This window comes from Xiphophorus maculatus, chromosome 15 (assembly GCF_002775205.1).
Source record: "Xiphophorus maculatus strain JP 163 A chromosome 15, X_maculatus-5.0-male, whole genome shotgun sequence".
Taxonomy (NCBI): Eukaryota; Metazoa; Chordata; class Actinopteri; order Cyprinodontiformes; family Poeciliidae; genus Xiphophorus; species Xiphophorus maculatus.
The window spans coordinates 18287242-18312695 of record NC_036457.1 but is presented as its reverse complement, the minus strand read 5'-3'; the positions used below and the strand labels follow the sequence as shown (position 1 = coordinate 18312695).

The 25454-nt window shown below is 40.8% G+C and overlaps 1 protein-coding gene across 16 annotated transcripts in view; it reads right to left on the bottom strand.

Annotated features, from left to right (window-relative positions):
* The window catches only part of LOC102225484 (neurexin-3b), a 391379-nt gene extending 371040 nt beyond the window's left edge, over positions 1-20339 (bottom strand). For 9 of the 16 annotated variants that reach the window (XR_002754044.1, XR_002754045.1, XM_023348134.1 and 6 more), the window contains exons 1-5: positions 20025-20339; positions 13434-14518; positions 5411-5428; positions 5004-5030; positions 3437-3448 (exon numbers count right to left, since the gene is read on the bottom strand). Coding sequence is in view for 14 of the 16 variants with exons in the window: in XM_023348134.1 (XP_023203902.1) it covers positions 3437-3448; positions 5004-5030; positions 5411-5428; positions 13434-14130 (754 nt within the window). In the remaining 2 variants the exon portion in view is untranslated. Of the gene's footprint in view, positions 1-3436; positions 3449-5003; positions 5031-5410; positions 5429-13433; positions 14519-19324; positions 19461-20024 lie in introns of those variants that run through there. The other 7 variants (XM_023348140.1, XM_023348146.1, XM_023348147.1 and 4 more) reach the window with 3 other exon arrangements.
* Between the last annotated feature and the right edge of the window lie 5115 nt (positions 20340-25454).

The following is a 25454-nucleotide window of genomic DNA, read 5'->3' as shown; positions in this document are numbered from 1 at the left end:
TCCCCTCCCAGTATTTATTGGTAGAAAATGGTCAATTTGTACATGAGAATGCATCTCAAATAGAGTTGCACGATCAGGAAATACGTACAAAAATAGCCCTGAAAGCAACAACAGCAGGCTTTAGCGTATTGTGATGCTAACTGGACCAATGTTGGTAACTGGAGCAAAGTCCCTGTTTTGCTGCCATGCCTTTTAAAAAGTTTTCTATATAGCCAAACTTTGCATCAAAGAAAGCTGCATCAATGGGGTCCTCTTTCATTGTAGCGGACTCAAACTTTCTCCTAAGATGGCTCATAGCCAGCTTAGAGTACAGGGCCCAGATTTTAGAGCAGGGACGACAAGGTGCCCCATATTTTCTGTAAGAAATATGTGTCCTCAAAGAAACAGGGGAAGTTCTTGCATAGCCTCTTCATCTAGAGTTTTTTTTTCTTGCTTCTTTTGACCTTCTGTCTCAATCTCTGTCTGTATTTCACTTTTAATTCCTCTCCCCAACTCTCTCAGTAACTGTTCTCTCTGACTGCTGTGCCATTTATAGTACTTCCACACAATGGAGACATTAATCTAATTGGACAGAGAGTAAAGCGTACCCCCAACACTCCCCTCCCCCCTTTTGTAAACGTCTCATTTTAGCCCCAATCAAAGGTCCTGTAATTAATTCAAATTCCCCTTTTATGGATCAGTCATATTTTGTTCTCTGCATTCTATTCAAGGGTTATTGAAGGTTTAATACAGATGAAGGGGAATCATTAACATCAACACCTAGGATTCACTTAGAGTCCCATTGCTGTTGGATTGAATTTGCATGTCCTTGGACAGCTGCAGGAAACTGGAGCACACGGAGGAAACCCCCACGGACCCGCACTGTGAAAGAAGCGAAACCACGTAATAAAGCTGGGACCTTGTTGTCATGTTATGCAATAAAACTAATGACTGAACCGCTGTACGACTGCTCACTACAAACGATCAGCATGTTGCTACCTAATATGCTGATGTGAGACAAGTGTAGGGGCATCTATTTTGGTTCTAACCCAGTTTCCTTTATTATTTAAACCTGACGTGAAGGCAATACAGTTAGCTCAGGGAAGTTCAGTGAAAATCTGCAAAGAATGTGTTACTATTTTCTGACTTTGACTGTGTGTAATGTAACAAGGAGCTATTGTAAGGAAGTGCAACTTTGCATTTCATATGCTAATTGAATTGAATTTATAAAGTAAGCCGATGACAAAAACATTATGATTTATGTATAAAAGTGAATCATCATCTTTTTGTTTAGCTTAAAAAATGGTGAGTGTTATTAAAGAATAAAAAACAAAACATTCTTCAGTATTTCACCTGCAGATCATTGGCTAGAGTCAATCAAGGGTAGATTTCTGGTAAAGGCAATTTCTGGTAACTTGACTGGTGGTGTGTAGGGTACATCGTTGGGTTACTTTAATAAAATGAAGTCAAAAAAAAAGAAAAGAAAGAAAATTGATCAGAATAATGCCAGAAATGTTCAGAAGATCAAGTGTGTAACCCCTTTTGTAGAAGGGACATTGAACACATCAAGAAAATGTAAAAAAAAAAAATGCATAGTCCAAGGTGAACAGAAATTGAAAGACTGGTGGAGTGTATCATGGTACGTGGAGAAGACAGGGTAGCTGCTTAGAAAGCTCAGACTTGAAGGTGGCAGGGACTTTTTGGAAACTTGTTTCAAGGATAATCAGAAGCGAAAGTGATTTAACAAAATCAAAACACAGACTTTCCAGAAAGGTGATATTGTGTGGAGTTTTGAACTGGTTTCCAAGTAAAACTCAAATGTTTTCATGCATACACATCATTTTTTTCTAAAGCAGAGTAAGCATTTGGCTGTATGAATGAAATGCAGGTAGCAGTTAGCTACCTTTTCCAGCTGAAAAACCAAGAGTTAGCTAGCTCTTAGAGTTAGCTAGTTAGCGATAGCTGGAAGAGTTAGCTTTTCCACCTAGCTAACTGCTAGCTAGTAACTCTATGTTATCAGCTGCAAACAAAAAGATTTTTTTTATAAAACAACACAACTATTTAGGGTTCAATGAGAGATTTTGATTAAGATTCAGTTTGTTGCAAACTTTTACATGCTTAAACAAAACCAACTTTAGGTTTTATAATTGCCTTATGAACAGCCTCGCTTTTTAAAGTGGTCTAGTGATTTCAATATGATTTGGAAAGCTGCTGGGCTACCACGTCTTATTAGAAATGGGTCTGCAGTCCGAAATTTTTAATGTTGATTTTGTGAAATTGTCTTTAATGATACAAATAGAAAAGCCTAAAGTATGTATGCTGACAAATTTTGGCCAAACAGAGCCTAAACTGAAAGAAACGCTTAATTTTCACCTCCTCTGGTTGATCATTTTGCCTTCATATTGGCTGAGGTTTTGTAGTTTATATATGAATGGCTTTTTTTTTTTTCAAAGAAATTGCAATATTCAGCACAATTGGGAAAACACTCCCTCCAGACCAAACAGGAACTCGCACTAATCAACATGTCAGACCGACTGCCACATCTTAGAACAAAGCAGCTTAAATTACACGACAAACAGAAAGCCATTTCCTTCTTTGATCAAAATTTAAGTAAACTGTTGCGTCGTCACAAAGCAAACTATGCAAACATGTGTGATTCATCTTAAAATCACGCAGACCTACATAATGATTTTATGTACGAATGCTGGAAGTGTGAACAGGTGCAGTGGCGGTAAACATCAGGTTTAAAAATAAGCATCTGTCCACCCACTACTCCTGCTCCTCAGAGAAACAGAACTTCATTTAAAACGAACAAGCCACGGTTGGCGCGTGTGCACACGCAGGTTTAAAACAGGCACGCACACAACACGGCAACAGCACGCATACAGCATGGTGGCGATAAAAGAATAATGGGGGAATCGTATGCACAGCTGCAAACCACAACGACTGCTACAATGGCCCATTTTAAACGACTGTCAGATCAAATTCAGAAGTCATCTTTTCTCCAACGCGCACAGAACCTATGAATGAATGTTAAATCTGCATGCACACACTCCATTATTAATATCTAGTGTTTGGAATCCATTAAACATTCCAGTCCAGAGCTCACTCTCATCATTGTACATTGCAATTTGGTATTTATGAGGGAAAATCATTTAGTCTCAAGCACCGGCTGCATTTCTGCCGTCTGCAAGCGACTGTCTTCAGTCAGTGCAAGAGTGGATGTGAGCCCTCATTAACTGGAAAACATCAGCTCCCTTGATTTGACCTTTTCCTAAAAAATAAAATAAAATAAAATCCACATAGGAGCATCTGAATTCCTTTAATGAACAGACATCATGAATGATTAACGAGGGGCTAGCACAAATTTTACAGAGAGATGGAGTAACACACGCAAACATACACGGTTCTCATATCTCACATGAAAGAGCTGTAAGAAAAAAAAATGTTGCTGTACCTTTGTTTCTACCTACAGATTTTGAAGAAAGAATCCATGGAGATTAAAGTAGGAAGAGAGATCCCAGGAAGAGCACAAGAGAGAGAGAGAGAGACAATAAAAAGCAGGGTTTAGCTCTCGTGTTAATCCTATACACTGCCAAATTATGCTTGCATGCAAAAGGGTTCATGACAATCATGCAAATGGCAAAGAAGAGCAAAAAACATGCATGGATAGCGCACAAAAACATGTCATAGTTTTATCATTTCTTTCCTATATATGTTTATATATATTCTTTGCATAAGCCAACTGGGTCTGGGCCAGTAACAGATTACCACAGTAATATTCCATCCATAATATACCTTGATAAAATGTGTACATGTGTCCTCAATAAAGCACCTCTAACTCTAAGAGGTAACTTAGCTGCTTTGGTTTGACCAGAGGTCATGATTATAATCCTTAATTTTTTATGAGTCATTCAACCAAAATGAGGATCAAATGAATAGGAACAGTAAGTTTTCAGGGAAGAAATGCAGTCTTGAAAAAGATAACCATCGTTTATCCTTCAAACCCCTGGGGACGTTATTTATACACAAGGAAATTGAAAATCTGTTTTAAAAAATAACCTCAAAAAAGCTAAAAATGTAACATTGTTGCGTAATAGATTTAATTGGATGCAATTCCATAACACCATTTTTTAAAACCACAATCACCATTGAGTTTTGCATGCAAGCCACATTGGAGTTTGAGGTTGTAATTGTGAAACGCCTTCAACTTTCCCCACTTGGAGTTTTGACTTCATTGACCTTCTGGTGAAATTTATGCCCAAAACTTTCAACTTCTAAGTGACGATACAACCAATCATTTGTTGACAATAGAAACTGTTTTTTTTCTATCCCTATTTTAAAGACAAACTTCCAACACTCCAAGTCCTGTTGAACCTCTTTTGAAATCCCCTGACGGTGTTATTTAAACTACTCGGTACTATTTACAGAAGTGGTGATTATAAAGTTTGACAAGCACCGCTCTAGATGAAACACTCATCCTTCGGTGACTCCGGTAACACTGCAGGTACTTTGAGTTTACATATTAAACAGCAGCTTAGTCAAACAGAATATAAAAACCCTGTAAACAGCGACACTCGTTTCACTTTGTACTTGCCGATGACGCGTCCTATTCTTCAACTTCAATATGAATTTTCGGCCGAGCATAAACCGTGCCCTCAAATTACAGTCATTTTCTTTCTTCCTCCCCAAAAACTCCGGACCGTGTCAGTGCACATTTGCCGTGGAACTGAGACAATTACACAGTTATATAGTACGAAAAAAGAGAGATACAGATGGAGGTGAAACGTAGGACATGCCATGGAGTCATGCGGCTCCTCCTTAGCAACACACACACACAAACATACAAAAACGTCCCCCACCACTTCTCTGCAGTGGCGGTGGGAGACATCCAGCACACAAATGTGCACGGACAGGTAGGAGGCACACAGAGTAAATCCCTTCCACCCCCCAAAACTAGACCAGTAGGTGAGTGAAGGAAAAACAATGGAGATCTTGACTAAAAAGCAAAAAGAAGAGAGTACCTTGGTCTGCCTTCAGGTGTGCGAGTTCTTGAAGAGAGATAAACCAAACAGACGGGGTACAGAGAGAGAAAAGTCAGCACACCAATACGACACTTGTATTGTCACTAAACATGCTTTGCATGATGGCAAACCATGACTATCACACAAATATCAAAGCTTTGCAAAAAAGTGCATCTGAAAGCTTTTTTTTTTCTTTAGTCAAAGCGCAGAAATGACTAACTGTGGCAGCACTTTACATGAGGTAGCTGCAGAAATCGTTTACTACATACTTTGGCATTTCGCTTGCTATTTTTCTGGGATTTCTTTCGCTCGCCTTTACAGGTAAGCACATAAATAATTAAGAGAGCACAACATGAACTGTTACTATTTTTTAACTGAAGTTCTGACTAATTCCTCTTGAGACTCACCTGGTTTTCTCTGGACTGCTGCGTGGTTGTCGCAAGGAAAAACAAGAGAGAAAGGCAGAGAGAAGTGTTGCATTAGCGTCACACTGCAGCTGGGTTTGCATGTGGATCTAACATGCAAAACATACCACACTTCTTATCACCGGAACGTCATGTAAGGAGCAAAGACGTGCGCCTTGACATGCCCGATTCAATTAGCTACTTTCATTAACAACCCTGTAAAGAGAAACACCAACATTTTCATCTGTCCCGTCCGCTTAGGGAGCCAGATTCGCATTAGTTTCTGTATAAAGCTTTTCACGTTTGATGCGATCGCACTGTAATGTTTAGCATCTTGTATCGCACAGATTCCCGCACACCCTTGAAAGGAAACATAAATCCATGCTCTTGAGGATTTATGGAGTTGTGAGGTTTGTGGATCTCAAGATGCCCGTTTTCAGACCCATGTTGTGTTTTGGCCTCCACGTTAACATTTCCACCTCCACTCCAATGTTTGTGGTTTCATAATTTGTGCCAACTTTGTAGTTTCTCAGAGGAATGCTCACTTGTATGATACATGTTGTCGTAGACAGAACGGTATTTTAACAGCAAGACAAAAAAAGGAAACAAACAAACAAAAAAAACGACATTAGCCCTCTTTGCTCATGGCCAAAATGCTCAGCAGGGTCTGACCTGAGGATGACATCGATCGCGCTTCCCAGCGTGATTCAGGGACTGAACCACTGAGTGAGTTCAGCATAAGTTAAGTTATTTTTATACATTTATTTCTGCTGCAGTTTCAGTATCAATGGTCTGTTCAGGTAGTTGTCATCTGTGCACGTGAGAACCGGAAGGAGAAAATGACAGAAGTCAAGTTATGCACAGTATTTTGTATTGTACAAAAGTTTACACCCAGTTATCTTTGGGATGAATGTCAAAGAATATAAATCTATTGTATTTTCCAGACTATGAGTTGCATCTGCCAAAAAAAATGCACTGTGAAGAGGGAAAACATTTACTTCGAAATTATCAAATGTGAAGGGGACCTCATCTATTTTGATAGTATGACCAGTGACGACGTATTCTGTTGCTTTTCAACAAACTCATGGAAACTGTGAACCTGACAGTTAGGGACGCACCAGTGTCTGTGTTCTAAATCAGGAACATCTTCCAGTGAAGTGCGCAGCAGAGCGGTGTAAATCTGGGGTGATAGAGAGGCGGTTCCGTTGTAGGAAGCAGTAACACCATGAAGGCCCAAATCCAAAGTCATCTTTATTCATCTCTGTAGCAACTACCAGGGCATGGAAACCTAAGTACTACTTCCCTTGGCAACCTGTTCTTCAAGCACCCAACTATGAATGTGTTCATTCAGCTCTGGCAATCTTCCTTTCAGAGCTTTCCTCTTGGCTGCTGATAGTGATGTTCAATCCATGGCTCCTGTCTGTCAGCACGAATTAACCTTTACCACATCTGTCAAAAAAGGCTTAATGGAGAGGAAAAATAACATACACATCACTTGACTTTTCATCGCTTCAAGTCAAGCGATGAAAAAAAAGTGTGAGTTATCCCACAAATATGGCAGTCTTCCTTAATAGCCCATCTACTTTATGCATTTCACCTTTACCCACTGGCAGAATCTAAGACTATTCTTGGAAGGTGGAGACTTTAGGTTTGAAAGCCTCACCAACGCAACCAGCATGTGGATTCATTTCTTCTTCACTATCCTTTTCAATCAACTGAAGCTCTGAATTTTGCGTCACTGTGAAAAACGACGCTGGTTTTCCAGGATCTTCTAGGGTATGGTTGTTGAAACGTGAACACAGTTGGGCCTCAATTAACCCAATTTACACATCAAATCTGGTTTCGGAATGAAAACAGAAGGATGACATTAATCTTATGGAATGGTTCTGCCTTCAAAGTTACTGACAATTTATTGACTGTCTAAACGTCGGGTCGTCGCCAAGAAACCAATCAGTTCAGATAATCCCTAATAATTCTGATCACTGAACTGGCCAAAGAACCAGTCAGAACTGTGCCAGGTTCTCTGCAGCTTGCCATGGCACATTAATCGGAACGTTACTTGGGACACGTGTAGATATTTGAGCCATTACGTATAGTTTTGTCGCTGCGTAGATTAGAGAAAATTCACAGTTAAAATATATCCAATACAAGATGGATGACATTGAGAAAGGAAAAAAAAAAAGAAGGTCAAAGCTTGAGAGAGGGGGATGTGAGGAGCAGGGGATTGTCCAGCTGATGGACAGCAGGCGCTGTTCAAACTCAAGAACTACCAGCTTTGAAGCGCAGAAATGACGTGCCTGACTCAGCAGGTACACGTTTTTCCTACTGACATGGCGGATGCTTTCACCTATAAATATGCACATACTGCTCGCTTGTTAAATTGCCAACTTTTCTATGTAGATTAAACCCTCGCTCTTGATGCGGCAGCACTGAGAACAAGCCAATGTGCTGCGGAGGACATGTGGTCCAGGCGTAATCCCCTGCTCTATTTTACCAGCAGCTTCGCCACTCAAATCCAAACATAATTTTCAGCTCGGGCGCTACACACAAATGCCCTCTGCACTGGAATCAGGCAAGTCCCTGCGGCATTTTTTTTTTTTTTCCCGCCCTGACCTACTTTTATAGTAAGATTATTGCAACTGTCATTTTTTCCATGTCTGTTTATTAATCCCCAGAGCTAAGCCCAGAGGCACTATTTCAGCACTTACTTAACAGTTTAGGGTGTTTTTTTTTTCTTTTGGTCTTCAATTATACACCCTTCTGTCAAGTCACTGCATAGTGTTTTTAAAAAAAAATTTAACATATGCAGCCCTAAGTGCTTCATTGTAAATGCAAGGTGTGGATTTCTGAGAAATATGAAAAAGGTGATCATTTTACGTCTGTGTTATGCAGGCCAGTGTAGCTCTTACCGGCTTTGACCTTATGCAGCCCTTCTTGTAATGGAAAACCTCAAAGGTATTCAGAGCTTTCAAAGTGCTGTGAACAAGAAGTTGACTGCCCAAAATCAGGTTAAATTACCAGGTGGGTTGTATATCTATAAAGCATTACATTTGGGCAAAGATAAGTTTGAAAACAAAGAAGAAAATTAACCGTGCATTTCAAGCACAATTTAACCCCTCAACCTTCACTTTTTGTCATGCGAGAACTCAAAATTCCCATGTATTTTATTCTGACTTTGTAAAAGACTGCCATATTTAGAGTGTAATTATGAAGAGAAGGATAATATCATGTTATTTTTTAAAATTATTTGGAAATAAAATTCAGAAATGTAAGGGTGTGCAGTTCATGGAGTCATCACTGTTTTTGTCTTCATCAGCTTTGCACATTGAGAGACCAAAGTTTTATTTTCTTCTTTTTCTTATTATTATTGTAATCATTTTCCCCCGCTCTCAGCATTATGTTGCCATCTTTAACAGTGTGGAAGGTGTATTCACAGAAATTGTGTTGTTTTAGTTTTCATCCATACTGTCTGTTGTTTTTGATGTTAGCCAAAATGTTAAATTTTGGTCTCTTCTGACCATTTCTCCACAGGTTTGCTTTTCCGCCAACATCATGGCAGACTGGTATTGAACTACGGTAAAGAATATTTTTTGGCCACAGAGAAAATTACATTTTACTTTAATCTTCACTCTATTAATGATGTTTATGACAGAGAGGTTGTCGTTTGTACTTCTCTATCTATACAACATGGCAGTTCATCCACCTAGTTCACTTGGTTAGTGGTAAATAATAACTAGCTAAAGCTCTGCTATATTGTGCCAAACATTACAGAGCAGTTCTTGTTGCTATTTTTTAACCGATGCTCTTATTCTTGCTACACTATAGGAGCCAGATTTCTATTTCTTTCCATTCATAATTATCCATTATTTTGTACTGACTTATTACATGGGATCTAATAAAATATACTGAAGTTTAAAGAGAGGGTACTATGTATTTTCCAGGCACATGGTGCATGTAAGCATGTTACATTTAGTTGTTATAAAAATTCTGTATATCTTAAACATGAGGAATTTGACTTTATAATTCAACAGCTTTAAATTGGGCCTCTGTCTCTTTAAGAAGCTCCTACTCTTTCCGACGCTCCATCTTCAGCACACCTTTTGTGGAAATAGGCGGCGCTTTGAGGGAGGAACTGCTGAGGCCCTCCCAACTGGTTGCCATGGGAGATTAAAGGATTCCTCAAACATCCATGAAAGAATCAAATCAACACCCCAGGAATGTTTTTGATAAATGAGCATTATAACATGATTTACAGTTTTTAAAAAAGTTGATTTTACATGTTACCTCCCCTCCGTTTTAAGGGTGCAGCATGACAAAATGTGAAAAGTGCATTTGAAAAGCACTGTAGTTTAAAACAGCGAAGAAACTGTGAATTTGTCTGTCAAACATCGCACATCAACGACGGACAACGATCACTTAAAGAGAGACATCCTGACCCAACTGGAAGAAACACCAAAAAAAAAAAAAAAAAAAAAAGGTGTTCTGTGACCATGGCGAATAGTTTGGATAAAATATCTCATCTATCTTCACGGGAACATTTTTAACGAGCATAAAGTGAACCGATCCATTGGTCTCAAACGCGGAACATTTCTCAAGCCTAGCAGCATCAACAGGCTTCACCCCACTTCCCTTTTTTTAAATCCTCCAATTTTCTCATGTTTCATCTCAGATGGTAAGTCAGCTCGCTCCCCATCTCGCTCCCCTGCCAGGCCAGTGGGCTACTATTAGGAGTGCGGCTGGCGAAAGGCTTTCAAGGCCCAGCCTGCTCAGTCAGTCAGTCAACCATCTGCCCGCTTTAACGAGTGGCTAGAGGGCCTCGTCCGCGTTAATGCGTGTGATTGCACGTACGCCACTGAACGCGGCGTGTTTGAGCGCAGGACCACACTGCATGATAATGCAACACGTAAATATTCACAGGTTTGACAGATTGCACACATTGCTCGTTATTCAGTCTCCAGTCTACAGACACAGACAGGTGTGCTAAGCAGTCGGTCATATGTTGCTGCGACCAAATGGTTGGAACGCAGTCGCTGCTAAATTGCCCTCCAAAAACGCTCCATTCAGTCGAGCATTGCTCGAACAACAAGTGCTTTGCCACTTGAAGACATGTGGCCATGATAATAAAAGAACTGCAGCTTATTTGCCAACAGACAGCCCGAAATTGACGGTGGCGTTTGCGCAGCCATTTTCCAGGCAAATTGGCTGTCTCTGTTCTCATTATCTCTCTAATTATAGTCCCACGTCTCCGCGGCATAATCAACAATCAGCCACATCAGTTAATGGCGAAGTAGGGAAGAGCAGCAGTTGGATGAAGCGTGTGCACACTCCCCCCACCCCACCCAACCCTCCATCTCAATCGTTTTCCCATTGAAGCCGGAGCAAAATGGAAGAGGAGGCAAACCGGAGCCCGACGGCTGACCTCCTGGGACAAATTAGGTTACAAGGCACTGTCGCTGAATTTACTCGTCACACTTCCTCTGCCCTGAGGGGGCAAAATGACAGCCTTTTCTCCCCCCGCCCGTCTAAGCTATTATTTGGCCTGAGTCGTAAGTGCCCTCTTAAAAACCTGGGTTGTTTTTACACAAAGATGTCACGGTTCCCCCCGTCAGCTCTCAGACAAATGGACCACCTACCTACTTCTCTGTTGACTCTTCAGCTCCGACAGTGAGCAAATGGGATGAAGCGAAAAAGAGGTCAAGTCCACTCAGTTCGCTTGGCTGCTCTGCAACCAGCACATCGTGTGCTGTCCTGAACAATGCCACAGGCGTGCGCCGGAGATTTAAGCTCAGAACAGCTTCATTTTTAGCAGCAAACGTTGGAGCATATTAGGAAGCCAAACATAGCAGAAACCATTAAGAGAAATAGCAAATTCTCCATATTGGATGCAGTTCGAAATAGCTTGGAATCAGTGCAAGTGTTCAGTGAGCATTCCTCTAAATTTTTTTACATTTTTTTTATTTTTGGCAAAGGGGAGTCATCTCTGAACCGTGTCAGTCTGATTCAGACACACAGGAAGTGGGTCAACAGTGGAGGGTTCTCAACATGGGTCTGTTCACACAATCTACAATCCTTAAAAGTGAAGAAAGGTGCAAGGTTGGAGTGAAATTGTTTTATTGATGCTCTAAAAGCTACTTGTAAACAACCCTTAACCTTTTTCATGTTTTGCCACGTCATACAAACTTTAATGTTCAGTTTTTTAGGGGTTTTATGTGATGGACCTTCATCTAAACCCTTCCCTATCGTAGCTGTGGGTATATTGTTTGAGGTGTTGTGCTGCTGACAGGTGAAACTCCAGTCTGAACTCATTGGTAGTTTCTAGAATATTTTCAACTACAGATGCAGACATTTATTTTGCCCCACAAATTCTGACGCAAAAACAAACAAAAAAACTTTAGGTCTCATTGAACCATGGCAAATGAGATTTCTTATAACTTTGTTTCAAAAATGACTTTCTTTGTTTTTTCATCCTTCCATAATGGCCACTCAAGGTTTATCATGGGTGTCTGGGTTGAATCCAAAGATTGACTGATACACTGAGAGACCTTTAGCATTTGGGATACTTTTTATATAGTAACATTTCTGGAAACTTCTTCACAATTCACCCTTGTACCCGGTCTTCATGGTGCTTTAATCTTCAGTGTTCTCTATCAAACCTTTGAGGTCTTCACAAAACAGCTGAAACTACGCTAAGATTTCACTACACACTGGTGGACTGTATTATTACCAGTTTCACTTCTGAAGCTGTTCAGTTGCACTTTGTTGTGATTGCGGGGTATCGAAGTAAAGGGGACTAAATACAAACGCAAGCAACACATTTACATGCTGATTTGTGTTGGTGTATCACATAAAATCCTGGTGAAATACACTAAAGTTTGCAGAAATATGCAAAACATGAACAAGTACAAGGGGTTTAAATACATTTTTGAAAGGCTCTACATGTATGAAAATGCAAATGTTATGACTTTAAAAAACATAATGAAGGAACTTATTCCTTGAATCAGATGGTTATCTTCTCAACGTTTCAGCAGTAGAGTGTTCAGAAAGATTAAGCTAACATTAAGTAACCTTGATGCAGAAGTAGTGGCGTCATAAAACAAGAGAAAGCAGTTTTATGTGTATAATATTGTCACTGGGCTATTTGAGATTATGTGCAAGAAAGAAGGAAGGCTTTAATGTCTAAATCTTCAAATACTGTCAAAGAGGTGCATCTCATTACACTCCCCAAGGAAGAGACGGCCTTGGCCCAGAAGCAGAGCAAAAATAGGTGATGTTGTTTCTTATCCACACTTTGTGTATACCTTGAGGCCTCCGCATCACCTTGCCAAATCTGAATACATTTAATGAAGAAAAAAAAAAACAGGAGAAAGAACTTAGAGTTGTAATTTTAGTCACAACAGCTAATAGCGTATCCACCGCTGCCTCATCAAATGTAATAACTGTGAAGGGAGCGGAAATGCTGAGCCCATCACCTCCAATTTAACTCCCACGTGAAATACAGAGAGTTGCTGGGCTGTATGTGCAACAGCCCACAAAGAAATATTCAGACTCCCAAGTCCTGCAAGATCTGCAGTAAATATTTCAAACGCAGAGCTGCTCTGGCTTGATAGAAATTATGCTGATTTGGGAAGGCATCACCGCAAACAATGCAGGTTTTTCTTTTAGTTTTGTTTTTTTTCCAAGGCACTTTATAAATGAAGAGTGGTTGTGGCACAGATCACATTAGGTGAATGGCAATGCAGTTATGGAGATTACGTCTAATTCCAGAAGCTTCTATTGAGATTTATGATGTAGCAAAATACTTTGAGGTCTAAGCCACATGATGGGAGATGGTTAAGAATATATGCAAAAAAAAAAAAAAAAATAGAATAATGAGATTTTTTCTCTCTCTCTTAGAAGCTGGAATAAAAACACAAACCTTGTATTAGGTCAGTTCTATATTTGAAAGAAACCCCTTTTGAATTTTTCACAAAGGCCTTAATCAATATTTATTGCTCGACACAGAAAACAACGAAGCCAGCCCTCTTACCTTCCGTGCAGTATCGACCTACATATCCAGTTTTGGAGCAGTCACAGTAGACTTCTCCATCTGCCAGTGAGCAGATCCCGCCGTTCTCGCAGGGATTCTCCGTGCAAAGGCCCATCATCTCCAGACGGACCTTCTGGCTATTGACCAACGTTGGCAACTTACTCCCGTAACTGAGGTTGGTGATAATCCCTTTGAACGGCGGAAGTTCGCGGACCGAGGGCAGGGTGATGGCGGCCGTGCGGATATCCCTCGGAAGCCCCCCGAGAAAGAGGTCGCTGACGATCTTCATGAACTGCCGCTGGGGGCGCACCTCGCCCGTCTTGCTCTGACCGTCCACGGCCAAGCCAGTCCACAGGTTCTCCCTGTTGATGGCAGCGAAGTGCCAGCGGCTGTCGTTGACCGGCTTGTCCGAGGTGATGGTGGTCTCGGCGCAGTCGATGCTGACGTGGAGCTGGAGCTTGCCCTCGGACAGGGCGAGCAGCAGAAAGTCACAGTATCCGCCATCGTCGAAGTAGAGCAGCAGGCCGTCCGATTGCGAGGTCTTGAACTGAAACGTCAGGTCGCCCCTGGAGCTGGCATCCCAGCGCACGTAGCGAGCCCACTGGCCTTGAGAACCGGTAAACTCCAAGCCTGCGCTCAGGCTCAGCAGGGTACTTAGCAGCAGACAAAAATGCCCAGGAAGGCTGTAGGGATTCATTGTAGAAAAACCAAAGGGTATCGAAAAGAAGGGTTGGAATTTGGGGATAGATCCTCAAAGTGATGGAACCATTTGGTAACAGTTTAGCTCCAGCGTTTACCTGCTGACTCTTATACTCCACATAGGTTACTTAAATATCCTTTGCTTTAAGATCTAATGTTGATAATAGATTGAATCTTGATCTTGTCCGGCCAAGTCTATGGTGGGATATATGTATATAAAAAAAGGTGAAAGTGCGATGATGACGTCAGTGATTCAGAGCTGCGTCTGATGATTTAGGGTTAGGCCTTTGAACCAACTTCCTGCTTTGAAGCATGTAACAATCACTGTTGGCCCAGTTTCACGCCCCATGATTTGTTGCTCAGCTTCAAAAACAACTTGGACAGACCTGGCGGGGGGGACAAAAATAGCGTATGAATACATTTCTTTGAGCAGAACTCTATCATCTTGCAACAGACTATTCCCAGATGAATGAATATCTGATTTATGCAACACACAGATCATTTGTAATGCATACTGGGAGTTTTGATTCAGCTCTAAAGTATGTAGTCATAATAAAAGTCGCATTTAGTGGAATACAAGCGAAAATCATCCCTTTGGGCTAGACAGACAAGATACTGCAAACCCATCCAATACAAATCTGACGTTTTTATGCCTACAAGCAACTAAACACCCACTAATAACACCCATAAAGATCTCATAAGCCTTTCTTGCAAGGTGCCATGTCTTCCAATTGCTCTCTTTAAACTGAAGATCATCTCTGCGGTTTCAGCTTGATCCGAGATCCGATTTCTCGATTAACTTATCCATGAGTGATGCAAGCAAACAAATTAATCTCGGAGACCGCTGCCGCTGACTTCCTGACCACTGGAAAGCCCGCTGAGCCAAAGCCGAACACGCGTTCACCTTCAAATGTTAGGCTGCTATCTGAAAGGGGCTGCTGGGATTCTGATTAGTATGACTAATTATCCACCGCCACTCTTTCTCTCTCAATTTCTCCCATTTGCATGCCTTTGAGGGATTACAGCCACAAACACAGATCCAGAAAGATGTAAGGATGGATCGAGGTGGGGGGGGGGACATTTCATGTTTGGATCCCACTTGTTCTCTTGGTAAATAGATATCTAAATCGTTTCTATCACCGAGGAAGAGTGTCAAAGCATATCAACTAGGACACAATCGTCGCTTGCTGCAGCTCCACTTATAGACTTCTGTTTAATTTTGCTCAGCAGAGCTACAAATGATGTACAAGGTGAAACCTTATATGTGTGTGTACTCTTCCAGCCCTTTGCCCTTGCAATTGTTTTGGCAGTGGTCTGCCAACCAGACAAATGCATTGTCCAATCATGACAGCAGCACAGAACCAGGAAACACAATAGGCCCTTTAACCACCTGCCCTGAATAGTTAATCTTGCTGCAGCAGGCGAGCTATTGAATTCAGGTAACCGATACCTATGTTAATGCACCGCATGTGTGTGTGTCCTAGTGCAGCTCTGTCTCTGACGACGCCGGGTTGCCTAAATGGATGATTGTCTTTGTCTTAAAAAGAGATTCGATGAGAGGTTAAAAGGTTCTGCTTGGAAAAAGAATCCTCAACACCACCGTGTTAGTCCGGCCCACTATAAGGACAAGGCATAGATGGAGTACGTGGATATGTGATGGGAGGGTTAGGCTCTAGGTCTCTTGAATAGGTAAAGCCGTATGATATCTGAGATGGAAGTTTGGTATACCAACAAGCCAAGCCTCTATTCAATCAACATGACTCAATGTGCGTAATACCTGACTGGGTCATCAGATATCCCCGAACGCCATCGATTTACAGAGAACGCCTACATTGCCATTGTATGGTATTTGTCTTCTTTTAACTTAAGCACTGAAGATTTGTTTGTGTATATCTGATTTGCACTCCCTAAAATGTTTCAGATTTTGTCACATTACATAAACAAACTTTAACATTTGTATTCTACGTTTGAAACCTCAGTTGTGCATAGTTTGATTTTTGAAATTGTAAAATAAACTGCAGAAATATCTGGTACAAATTTGTATTTATCCCCTTTAGTCAATTTATAGAACCACATTTTGTTGCAACTATGGCAGTTAATCTTTTTGGAGTTGAATCTGTCAACTGTCCAGAGCATGAAGCTGCCATTTCCATATTTCACCATGGTGAAAGCTGTTGTCCTGAGGATTTCTTTCAGCTACACCTTTAGTCTTGGGTAGTTTTATTTGAACTGAGAACAAGAAAAATGCTGGGTTTAGCAACTGCCTTTCCATTACAAATGTGAGAAAAACTTTGTTGATAATATATACATATAAAAAAAACACAATTTTGTAATTGTGTTTTCATTGAGAAAGAAACGCAAATGTGAATAAGTTTATTAAAAAAAACATCACATGCCGTCATCCTCCATCCTCCTGTCATCTTCTTCTTCCTCTTTTCCACCAGTAGTAACATCTGGTTGTTGATCATGTGACTTGTGTGATGAAAAAAGTATTTCTATTACAGTTTTGTGTGAATAACCAAATGTTGAGACAGTCGAAAAAACCACCTCATCCTAGCGCAAAAACTTTTAATGAAAAACTTGGTTTGTTTCCATTTCGCTAATTTATTTTAGTAATTTCAATTTACGCAACTATATATGGTCAGTGGAAATGGGGCTAATTACTATCCTGTTGATTTCTGACAACAATAACTTGCTTTGGATTGAATTTAAGAATACCAGAGTAAAGGAGATGAGTGCACGACTGAAAACTGTAAAATTTCCTTCCACTTCCTAACAATATTTTTCTTTTCATTGGTCCAAATTAAATACATTGTGTCTTTGTGGTCATAATGTTAAAAAATGTGGAGAAGCTCAAGGATATCAACAATTTTTTTTAAAGCTAGCCATTTAGTGCTTGAACCTATGACATTTTGCAAATGAATTTTTAATTTAACTAAATTAAAAAAACAAAAGTGCAAGCCTGTTGGCAAACCTGTAGGCTGAGACAAACAAGCCTTGATGTGGTAACACACCAATTGAATATGACATATTTTACTGACACTCTTCCAGGGTTTTTATGAAAAATGCCCTTTGGCTATCCTCATCACTGAGGATTAGTAGAAATTAGCTGTTGGAAGAATTTTTTTTTAATGTGATTTAAGAAGAGAAATGCATTCCCAATGAGACAGAAACGTGATTTTATCCCCTTCTCCGTCTTTCTCCTTGCTCCATTTCTCAATGCTCTGGCATTGCTGTCCTTTTTGTCATGCTCAATCCTCGGTGATGGGGGCCGGTTTGTCACAACTCTGCTAGCATAAGAACATATTTTCCTAGATATACACATTGAATTATTAAATAGCACAAGGATATGAGATGACCTGCATGGGTACTGTCACACACTGGCAATAAATGATGCATTGGAACTGCAGCAGATTTATTGACATGTTTTGTAATGCAGTCGAGTCTCCCCCGACGCAAAGGAGACCACCCCCACTGCCTGCTCCTACTTCCCCCTCTGTTTCTCGCTGAACTTCCCGTCTATCACAAGCGTCAGCCTGGAGCAACGATTTAATCCGACATCAGTCACAGCAGACACAAGCGTGCGAGGTTAGGAGCGGGTCCGAACCCGTTGGTCTACTGGTTGGTCAAAGTAAGGGAGCACACTATGGTAGCAGAGGAGCAGAACTATGCTATAGGCTAATAGGTTACGTCCACATGTGTTGGACCTGCTAAATCAAATATACGTGGCACAAATAAGACAAAAGAGCGATGTTTTATTTGGGGTTTACTCTTTAACAGTCGTGTCCCACTTTGTTTTGTTCACTTTATCTGGGGTGTTTCTTTTTTTATTATTAAAAAGGACTGAACAAAAGCATTGTTAAAAGAACACAACATTATTTTCTTTTATTTTAACACAGAAAACTAAACAATTTGCAAGAACTTTAAGAGTGCCATGACTAGCCAATTGCTAAGCTAGTGTTAGCATCCTCGACAGAGCTTCCAAATGAAGTGAAAATAAAATAAGCATTCACAAAGACGTGTGATGATAACACATCCATGTCATGAGATGAGGTAGAGAAATTGAATTCACGAGAACAAGGCAAGATTTTAGAATTATGTTGCGCAAAACTGAAATTCCTAATTTGCTTTCACGACTTGCGTAAATGTCTCACAAACCATAAAGTCCTTTAAAAGAACTGGCAATAAGTTTAGAATAATTTTGTCTAGATTTGACCGATTTATGACATTTTTAGACTTTTCTGATGATATTCATTTACATTCTTGCTTCAGTGTTTCTTTTAATTCTGATAGGTTTGATTAGTTTAGGTAGCTTTCTAGGTTTTTAACAAGAAAGGATAAACTACATAGTAATCAAAAATTGCTAAATATTCCATAGTTAACCATCAAAGGTAAGAAACTTAAAGTTATCCAGTTCACATTTAAACGCCGTTTAGGCTCCTTTCATGTTATTGTCCAGTCGTAATGATTTGACTCGGTCAAACTGAAGAACTACTTCCTTTCTTCCATCAAAATAAAAGTCTCAAGCATGGACACAACAGAAAGCCTTCTTCACATTTGGAACTTACTTAATTTACCAGACTGATGGCAACTGTGGGTAAGACAGACTTTGCATTAATATCGCGAGATCTCGTGGTACACGTGGCCTGGCCTACTTCATCCCACGTTCAAATTTCCCAGTACAAAAATTCTCTAAAGTAGAGTTTGCGAATTGTAAAATAATCATTTTGTTGCGGGAAACGGATTTTTTTTTTTTTTTTTACTTTGGCACTAGTGGAGAACTGTGTTGGTTGTCACTTTTTTGCTTTCATTGAAATTCCCAAAAATAATACTATGCTTAGTCAACCCCATTTCATCATGGAAACTTTAAAGTATCTGGTCGGAACACGGTAACATTTTTCGATTCGATTAAGATGCACCGCCAAAATACAACTCAATTTGTGACAACCAACCCACTGAATGGTGTTTAGCGAATGACATTTTTTTAACGGCTTGAGTTTTAGAAAGCTTTACCCAGTTTGTTTAATTTTATTAAAAAGGCATCGTTTTTTTTCACCCCCAAAATAGTTAAAATCACAACTCCTCTTGATCTCGTGCACCTATCGTGTAGAGTCGCGAGCTAGGTAAATCGTCTCGTCTCTGTAAATAAGGATGAATGTCGAGAATGAATATGGATAAGAGGTCATCGTTACCTCTACAGGAAGCTCAGAACCAATTAGTTGGATTATCCAACACCGGAACAAGTCAAACACAGCTTTTCCCCATGTCCGATAAAGGATGTACCATTTAAAATTCAATCAAATGCGCCAAAGAAATAAAAAACTTAATAGGACAAAAAACCCACGAGCCCTGCACCGATCACGAAGATTTTTTTCCCCACCACCAGCTTTCCCTCGGCTCCTCGCACGGTGGCAGCCTGACCGCCGCTCCACGGACTGCGGGATGCACAATTTAGCTTCGTCAATTTAGATGCGAAATTCCAACAAGAGATTATTGTCACTGGGACCCATTTCCAAATCAACTCCAGGTCGATTGCTGATGCGGTCACGTCAGAGCAGCGACGACTCAGGCAGCTGAAACTTTCCGCCTCGGTCGCTTTTCTTCCCTCTCGCCATGAAAACGACTCTTGTTAGAGGATCTCTAGTCAAATCAAGCTGTACTTGGAGGCGAAACTGGAGATATCAAACTATGACCCAAAGCTTTCTCTTACTGCGCCCAAATCCGCATCTCTGCCCCTCACTCCGTCCAAATATGCGAGAGAGAGAGAGAGGGGGGAAACTTCACTATTTGGCGAAACAGTTTAATACAACATCTACGCTGTCATTTAATTTTATTTAAAAGAATTACAACGAGTGTCCATTAAAAAAAATAAATAAATAAATGTTTTCTTACCGCTTTCGACTCCGGACGGATGAAGTCCGAGTGTAAAACAAAGCAAATTAAATAAATAAATAAATAAAATCAGATTATTCCAGAGCAGAATTCCATTCGCATATATATATAAATATTTTTTCTCTTCTCCAGTAATAAAAAAAAAAGAGAAGGTGCAGATGCTCTTGCTTAGGCAGTGATTGTAGCAGTGAGGCGCGGTGGAAGTGAGTGCGGAGGGGGAGGGAAGAAAAAAAACCCCGGTCCTTCTCTCCTCTCCTCCGGCTCAGTGAACGCGCATCGCTCCGCTCGGCGCTGTACTGCCGACGGGCCCCAGGATTTCTCCCACACTGACCCGCCTTCTTCCACAGCACTCAGCACGACGGGGGGGGGGGGGGGGGGGGGGGGGGGGGAGGGAGGGAGGGAGGGAGGGAGGGAGGGAGGGAGGGAGGGAGGGAGAGAGAGAGAGAGAGAGCGGGAGAAAACGTGGTGGAGGAGGGCGAGGTGGAAATCATTCCATTTGTAGAGACAAATTAGAAAAAGAAAAATTAAACGGGATTTAAAAGAAAACATAGACTTTTGGTCCATTCAACCCACGTGTTTCGAGGAGTATTCGTGAACATGTGCCGAGTTTGGAAGGAGTGTGGGGGGGGAAATGTAGAGGTTTCACTTGTGAAGAGAGCCGTTCAGATGGATTCGGCCCCGGTGAGAGCAGGAAGTTATTCCTCGTGCTGCAGTTTCCACGCAGGAGGAACAGTTTCCTGTCACAGCAGCTCCGGTTCATTGCTGCTGTCCGTGGTGCTGGAAGCTCCCTTCGCTCGGAGGGAGAGAAGGGGAGCACGCAGAGAAACCAAGACAATGATGTTCATACTTTATTTATCACCGCAGCACATGGGAATCTTGTGTTTAGTCTTGTGTACAGAGATATAGCCTAAACGTATAAAGATAAAAACAAATGAGCGCTATCTTTTTTACGACTGGGTAATAATGATTAGCACGTCTGAGGCTGTAATCAGGGCTTGTGTATTAAATTATGTTTTTTTTTTTTTTTTTTTACAGTGGTATCTCTTGGTTCGCTGTTACCTCGAGGAGGGGATGCTGCTCCCTGGAGCTCGCATGAACCCAGGTGTAGCCAATAAAGCTAATGATCCAGAATGTTCTCTGCCATTATGGCTTCTTTGCCCTGCAAGTATTGCTGTTCGATAAGAAAGCACAACCAGAAACATGTGTACTGATGACTAAAACATCTGTTTTCAAGGTAAATTCCTAAACCTATTCATATTTTTACTCAGTTTTTTAAAAAAGAAAATCGATGTGTGTACAGCTCTGTGAAGTCGAATGAGAATTATATGCGATTTTCAGATTCACGAGCAAAACTTTTTCCGTTCTTTTGAAAAATAAAAAAATAAAAATCTGAAATGTGTGGCGTGCACGTGTTTACTCTCATGTCCTAAAAAACGACATTTTCGAGGTGTACGTCATTTTAATGTCAGCATAAACCCAAACTGCTCTGTCGCGGTGGTCTCAATTTTTATAAATGACTACAAAAGAAGTCTAGAAGAGTTTTACGAAAGAGTTGAGAACGACTGCAAAGACTGTCCCAACATGACACGGTGGTGGCAGCATCCTGCTGTGGGAATGTTATTGTACAACAGGAAAGTTGGTTTGAGATGATGGGAAAACTCCAACAAATTTTTTTTCACAAGAAAAAAAAAAAGGTTGTAATGAGGCAGAATCGTGGGACAAAACTAAATCAAGAGGTATGGATACTTTAGGTCACCAAGGAAAGGATTTGAATAGATCAAAAATGATTAGTTTTTTTCCCAACAAGATCTCAGCTGCGTTGCAAAGCGAGAACTCAACGTTACACTATTACCAACAGATCAAGTTCAAACAGCAGTTGAACAAACAAAGAGCTAAATCTGGAGATGTGTGGAGTCTCATTGTTTTGGCACCAGCTCAAACCCAAGTGTTTGCATCCAGAGTGGCTTGATGCTCCGCAGTAATGGAGGGAGCTGAGTGGAGCAGAACGGGAAGGGTCAGAATCTGAGAATGTTGTAGGAGGATCTGAAAATTTTAAGAAGTGCGATGTCTGAAATATTATTTTGTGTGTGGGTGTGTGTGTGTGTTCCGCTTTTCCAGCACGACCTGTTAGTTACAGTTGCAGATTTTCACTTATGTAAAAGTGAATCAAATTAAGTCCTCCTATATCAGAGGCATACATTCGTTCGTTTAAGACATTCTTAAATTATGCCGGTGTTTTTTGTTGTTTTATGTTTTTCTACAGGCATTATCTGATGATAAATATGACACAAATTATTGATGGTCTAAAATTTTACCTCAGATAGGAGAGTGATGGTAATCATGAGGTTTTATGGGCTGAAAGTGCTTCAGTTGTCAAAGCATCGTTGCTGTTTTGCCATATTTCACCTCTCTGGCCGTTTGTGGCTTATTCTAGGTGTGGCTAATTGAAATGGATCCTGTTATTCATTTGGAGCGCACTTTAGACTAGTCATCTTTCCTGCACTGTAGAGCAGGGATAGACAACTCTAGTCTATTGTTTGTCAAAGCGGGGGCCGCAGCATTGTGGGGAGCCGCCAAGGGGCCCTGCTGGGGACCAGAGAGTTGGAGGGAAGATGAGGAAAAGTAACTACATTGAATCCATGACATTTTTAAATCATTTCTTTATACAATATGATTTGTCATTGAGTCAATATTCTACAACATAAGTTAAAGAAAGTTTAACTCCACATGCTAGCACAGCAAGTGGAAAATAGAAATAGAAACTTTTTTTCAACAGTGGAGGACACTGCTGGAAAAACCCCTAAAAACTCATGAAGGTACGAGGCAACATTTATGCTAAACACATCTAATAACTGCTGAATAGTGAACAAAAGTGAAACCCCACCCCCTATATTTCTTCACATATTTTGGAGCATTGTTTGTGGGTTTACCTACAAGCTAATGCTGTTTGGGAAGCCCCGTTCTAGTCTGCTGCTTGTTTTCTATGCCTTCCTGATTGAAAAGATCTCACTAAAATGACCGAATCTTCAGTAGTCCCTTTCAAAACTTACTAAGTGGCTTAGGAAATGCCTTTAAACCTTGACATTGGGCCCCTGTCTCTTTAAGAAATGCCTGCTCTTTCTGAAACTCCGCCTTCAGGAAGTAACCGCATCGCTCCTGTATTAACCCTTTAACAACATGTCACAAGCGTTTCACTGAGAAGTAGCTCACATAATGAGCTCAGCAGATGTGCAGTTCCACCAGGAGTTTGCTAATTGCTGCCGGCTAGTTTGCAGGAGCTGAGTGTAAGGCGTCGCTGCGCTCTGTGAGAGAGGAGGCTCGCAAACCGCAGCTCCGAGGGGGAGTTTCGTCTTCCAAAGTGGAGCGCGCCATCACCGAATGTTTTTGCACAGCTCAATGGTTGCCACGGGAGATTAAAGGTTTTCTCAAGCATGCGTGAAAGAATCAAGGCAACACTCCGGGTATGTTTTTGACGAGGGAACAACATCATAACATGATGTAAAACTCAAAAAAGGTCGATTTTACATAGTACTGCCCCTTTAAAAATGTATCATGCGTGTATGTAAGCTGCTCTGCTGGCTTCATCAGTAAGCCAACGTGGTACCATGACATGTCGCTGCTTTCATGCCATCACTAACCAGCTCCTCTGCCTGTCTTGTGCTTTCCCGTGCTCACCCGTCTGCCCTCACCTTGCCCAAGGAGATTAAGATCTGTCGCTTCAGGCATGATGGGTCCTATACGGAACAACTCGCCACGCACCAATGTGAGGCCGGATTAGCTCCTTGAAAGAGTGGAGTAAATCTGGAAGGATTGAATTGAATTTAAATGCTACTTAAAACACGCTTTTTAAACCAGCCCATTGTCATTCCAAAGAGTTTCTTTTTTTTCTTCTTTTTTTTGTGGAAAATGTTTTCCCCGGCGAACCGATGCATGTGGAATATATCAGTTTATCCATCCTCACATCTCCCGCCTGTATAAAGATCATACCGTTTAGACGCAGCGTGAGGCGTCTGTGGTGTTTTAAAAGACAAGGACTTCGTCGAGACCTTGAAACGCTTCGCCGGGGAAGGTGAACCAGAACCGCGCGATGAACCGTTTGGAACGAGGCACCAGGGTATGAGCGGGGGACTTGGGAAAAAAACAATTCCCCGCAACTGCTGCGGGAGAAACAGAAAATAAATAAAAAACATCGGGGTCATTTGTTACTTTGAATAGAGCTACGGGTTTGAAGCAACATCTGGGCCACTTGGGTTGCCCTGCTGTTGTTGCTGCAACACTGACCTAGATAGGAGTCTTAAAAAAAGAAGCGACTGGGATTAGGGTAGCAAAGATGGGTGACCAGTTTCTTGCTTTACGGTTACCGCGGCAATAAAAACGGCTTAATGGAGGATTTCTTTCGCAGTGCTCTGCAGACAGGTTGAGCAACGCCTCGTTTATTAATTTTTTCAAGGATATTTCTTTCAATTTTTTGAAAGACTTTCCAGGTTTATCTTTTGAAATTGGATGCTTTTTGCTCTTCAGGTAAAAAGGTCAGCTCTGACCAGCACAAACCTCTTTTAGTGAGTTCAGTGAAAAGAAAGAAAGAAAATACTAATGTTGCAACATTGAGGCAAAAATCGGATTGTTTTTTCCATCACCTAAAGATACAACCTCCACATATCAATAAATGGCAGATAGTTCGTTAGCCCTGAAACATATTTAGTCCTCCAGACTCATTTCTTGAAGCACAAACTTTAAACATCCCCAATATTTATTATTTATTCATTCTTCTACATTTATATATGTATATATATATATATTTTTTTTCAGAACAGAATATAATACAGAACTAACTTCATGATTAAAAAATGAGAGTTAAACTAACTCTAATAAGCCTTGGGTCATATCATTTATTAACACTATTCCATTAAGATATTGCAAAATTCAATATGTAATCTTCAAACAGCGGCGTCTTTAAAAAAAATAATACTAATAAAAGGATCATGATCATGAAAGGGAACCTCTTACATCGTCTCCTGGTGGCATCCAGGAGTTTGATATGCAAGATCATTTAGTGATCTATTAACAAGCTTTTAGGAGCTAATTAAATCAGAGCTGCGATAAGTTTAATAGCTCTCTGTTATTAACAGGAGGACTGAAACACAAAGAGGACTAAGCCAGGTTTTGAGGTAAGAAAGCGAAGACTTAACCCCTCTCTCATTTTCTACAGCGGCATCAACCCAAGCTTGATCATTACTGGGTGTTGGTGAGCATCTCCAGCAGTCAGTGAGAAAGAGATTGATTATTCAGTTGTCAGTTCATCACAGAAACATAAAAAAGGACAAACATTCGCAGACAAGCAGAATCTTAAACGGCGATTTGGAAACTAAATTGAGTATCGCGGATGCTTTGTTTGGACTGATGGGGGAAGTTGGAGAAAAGGTTATAGGT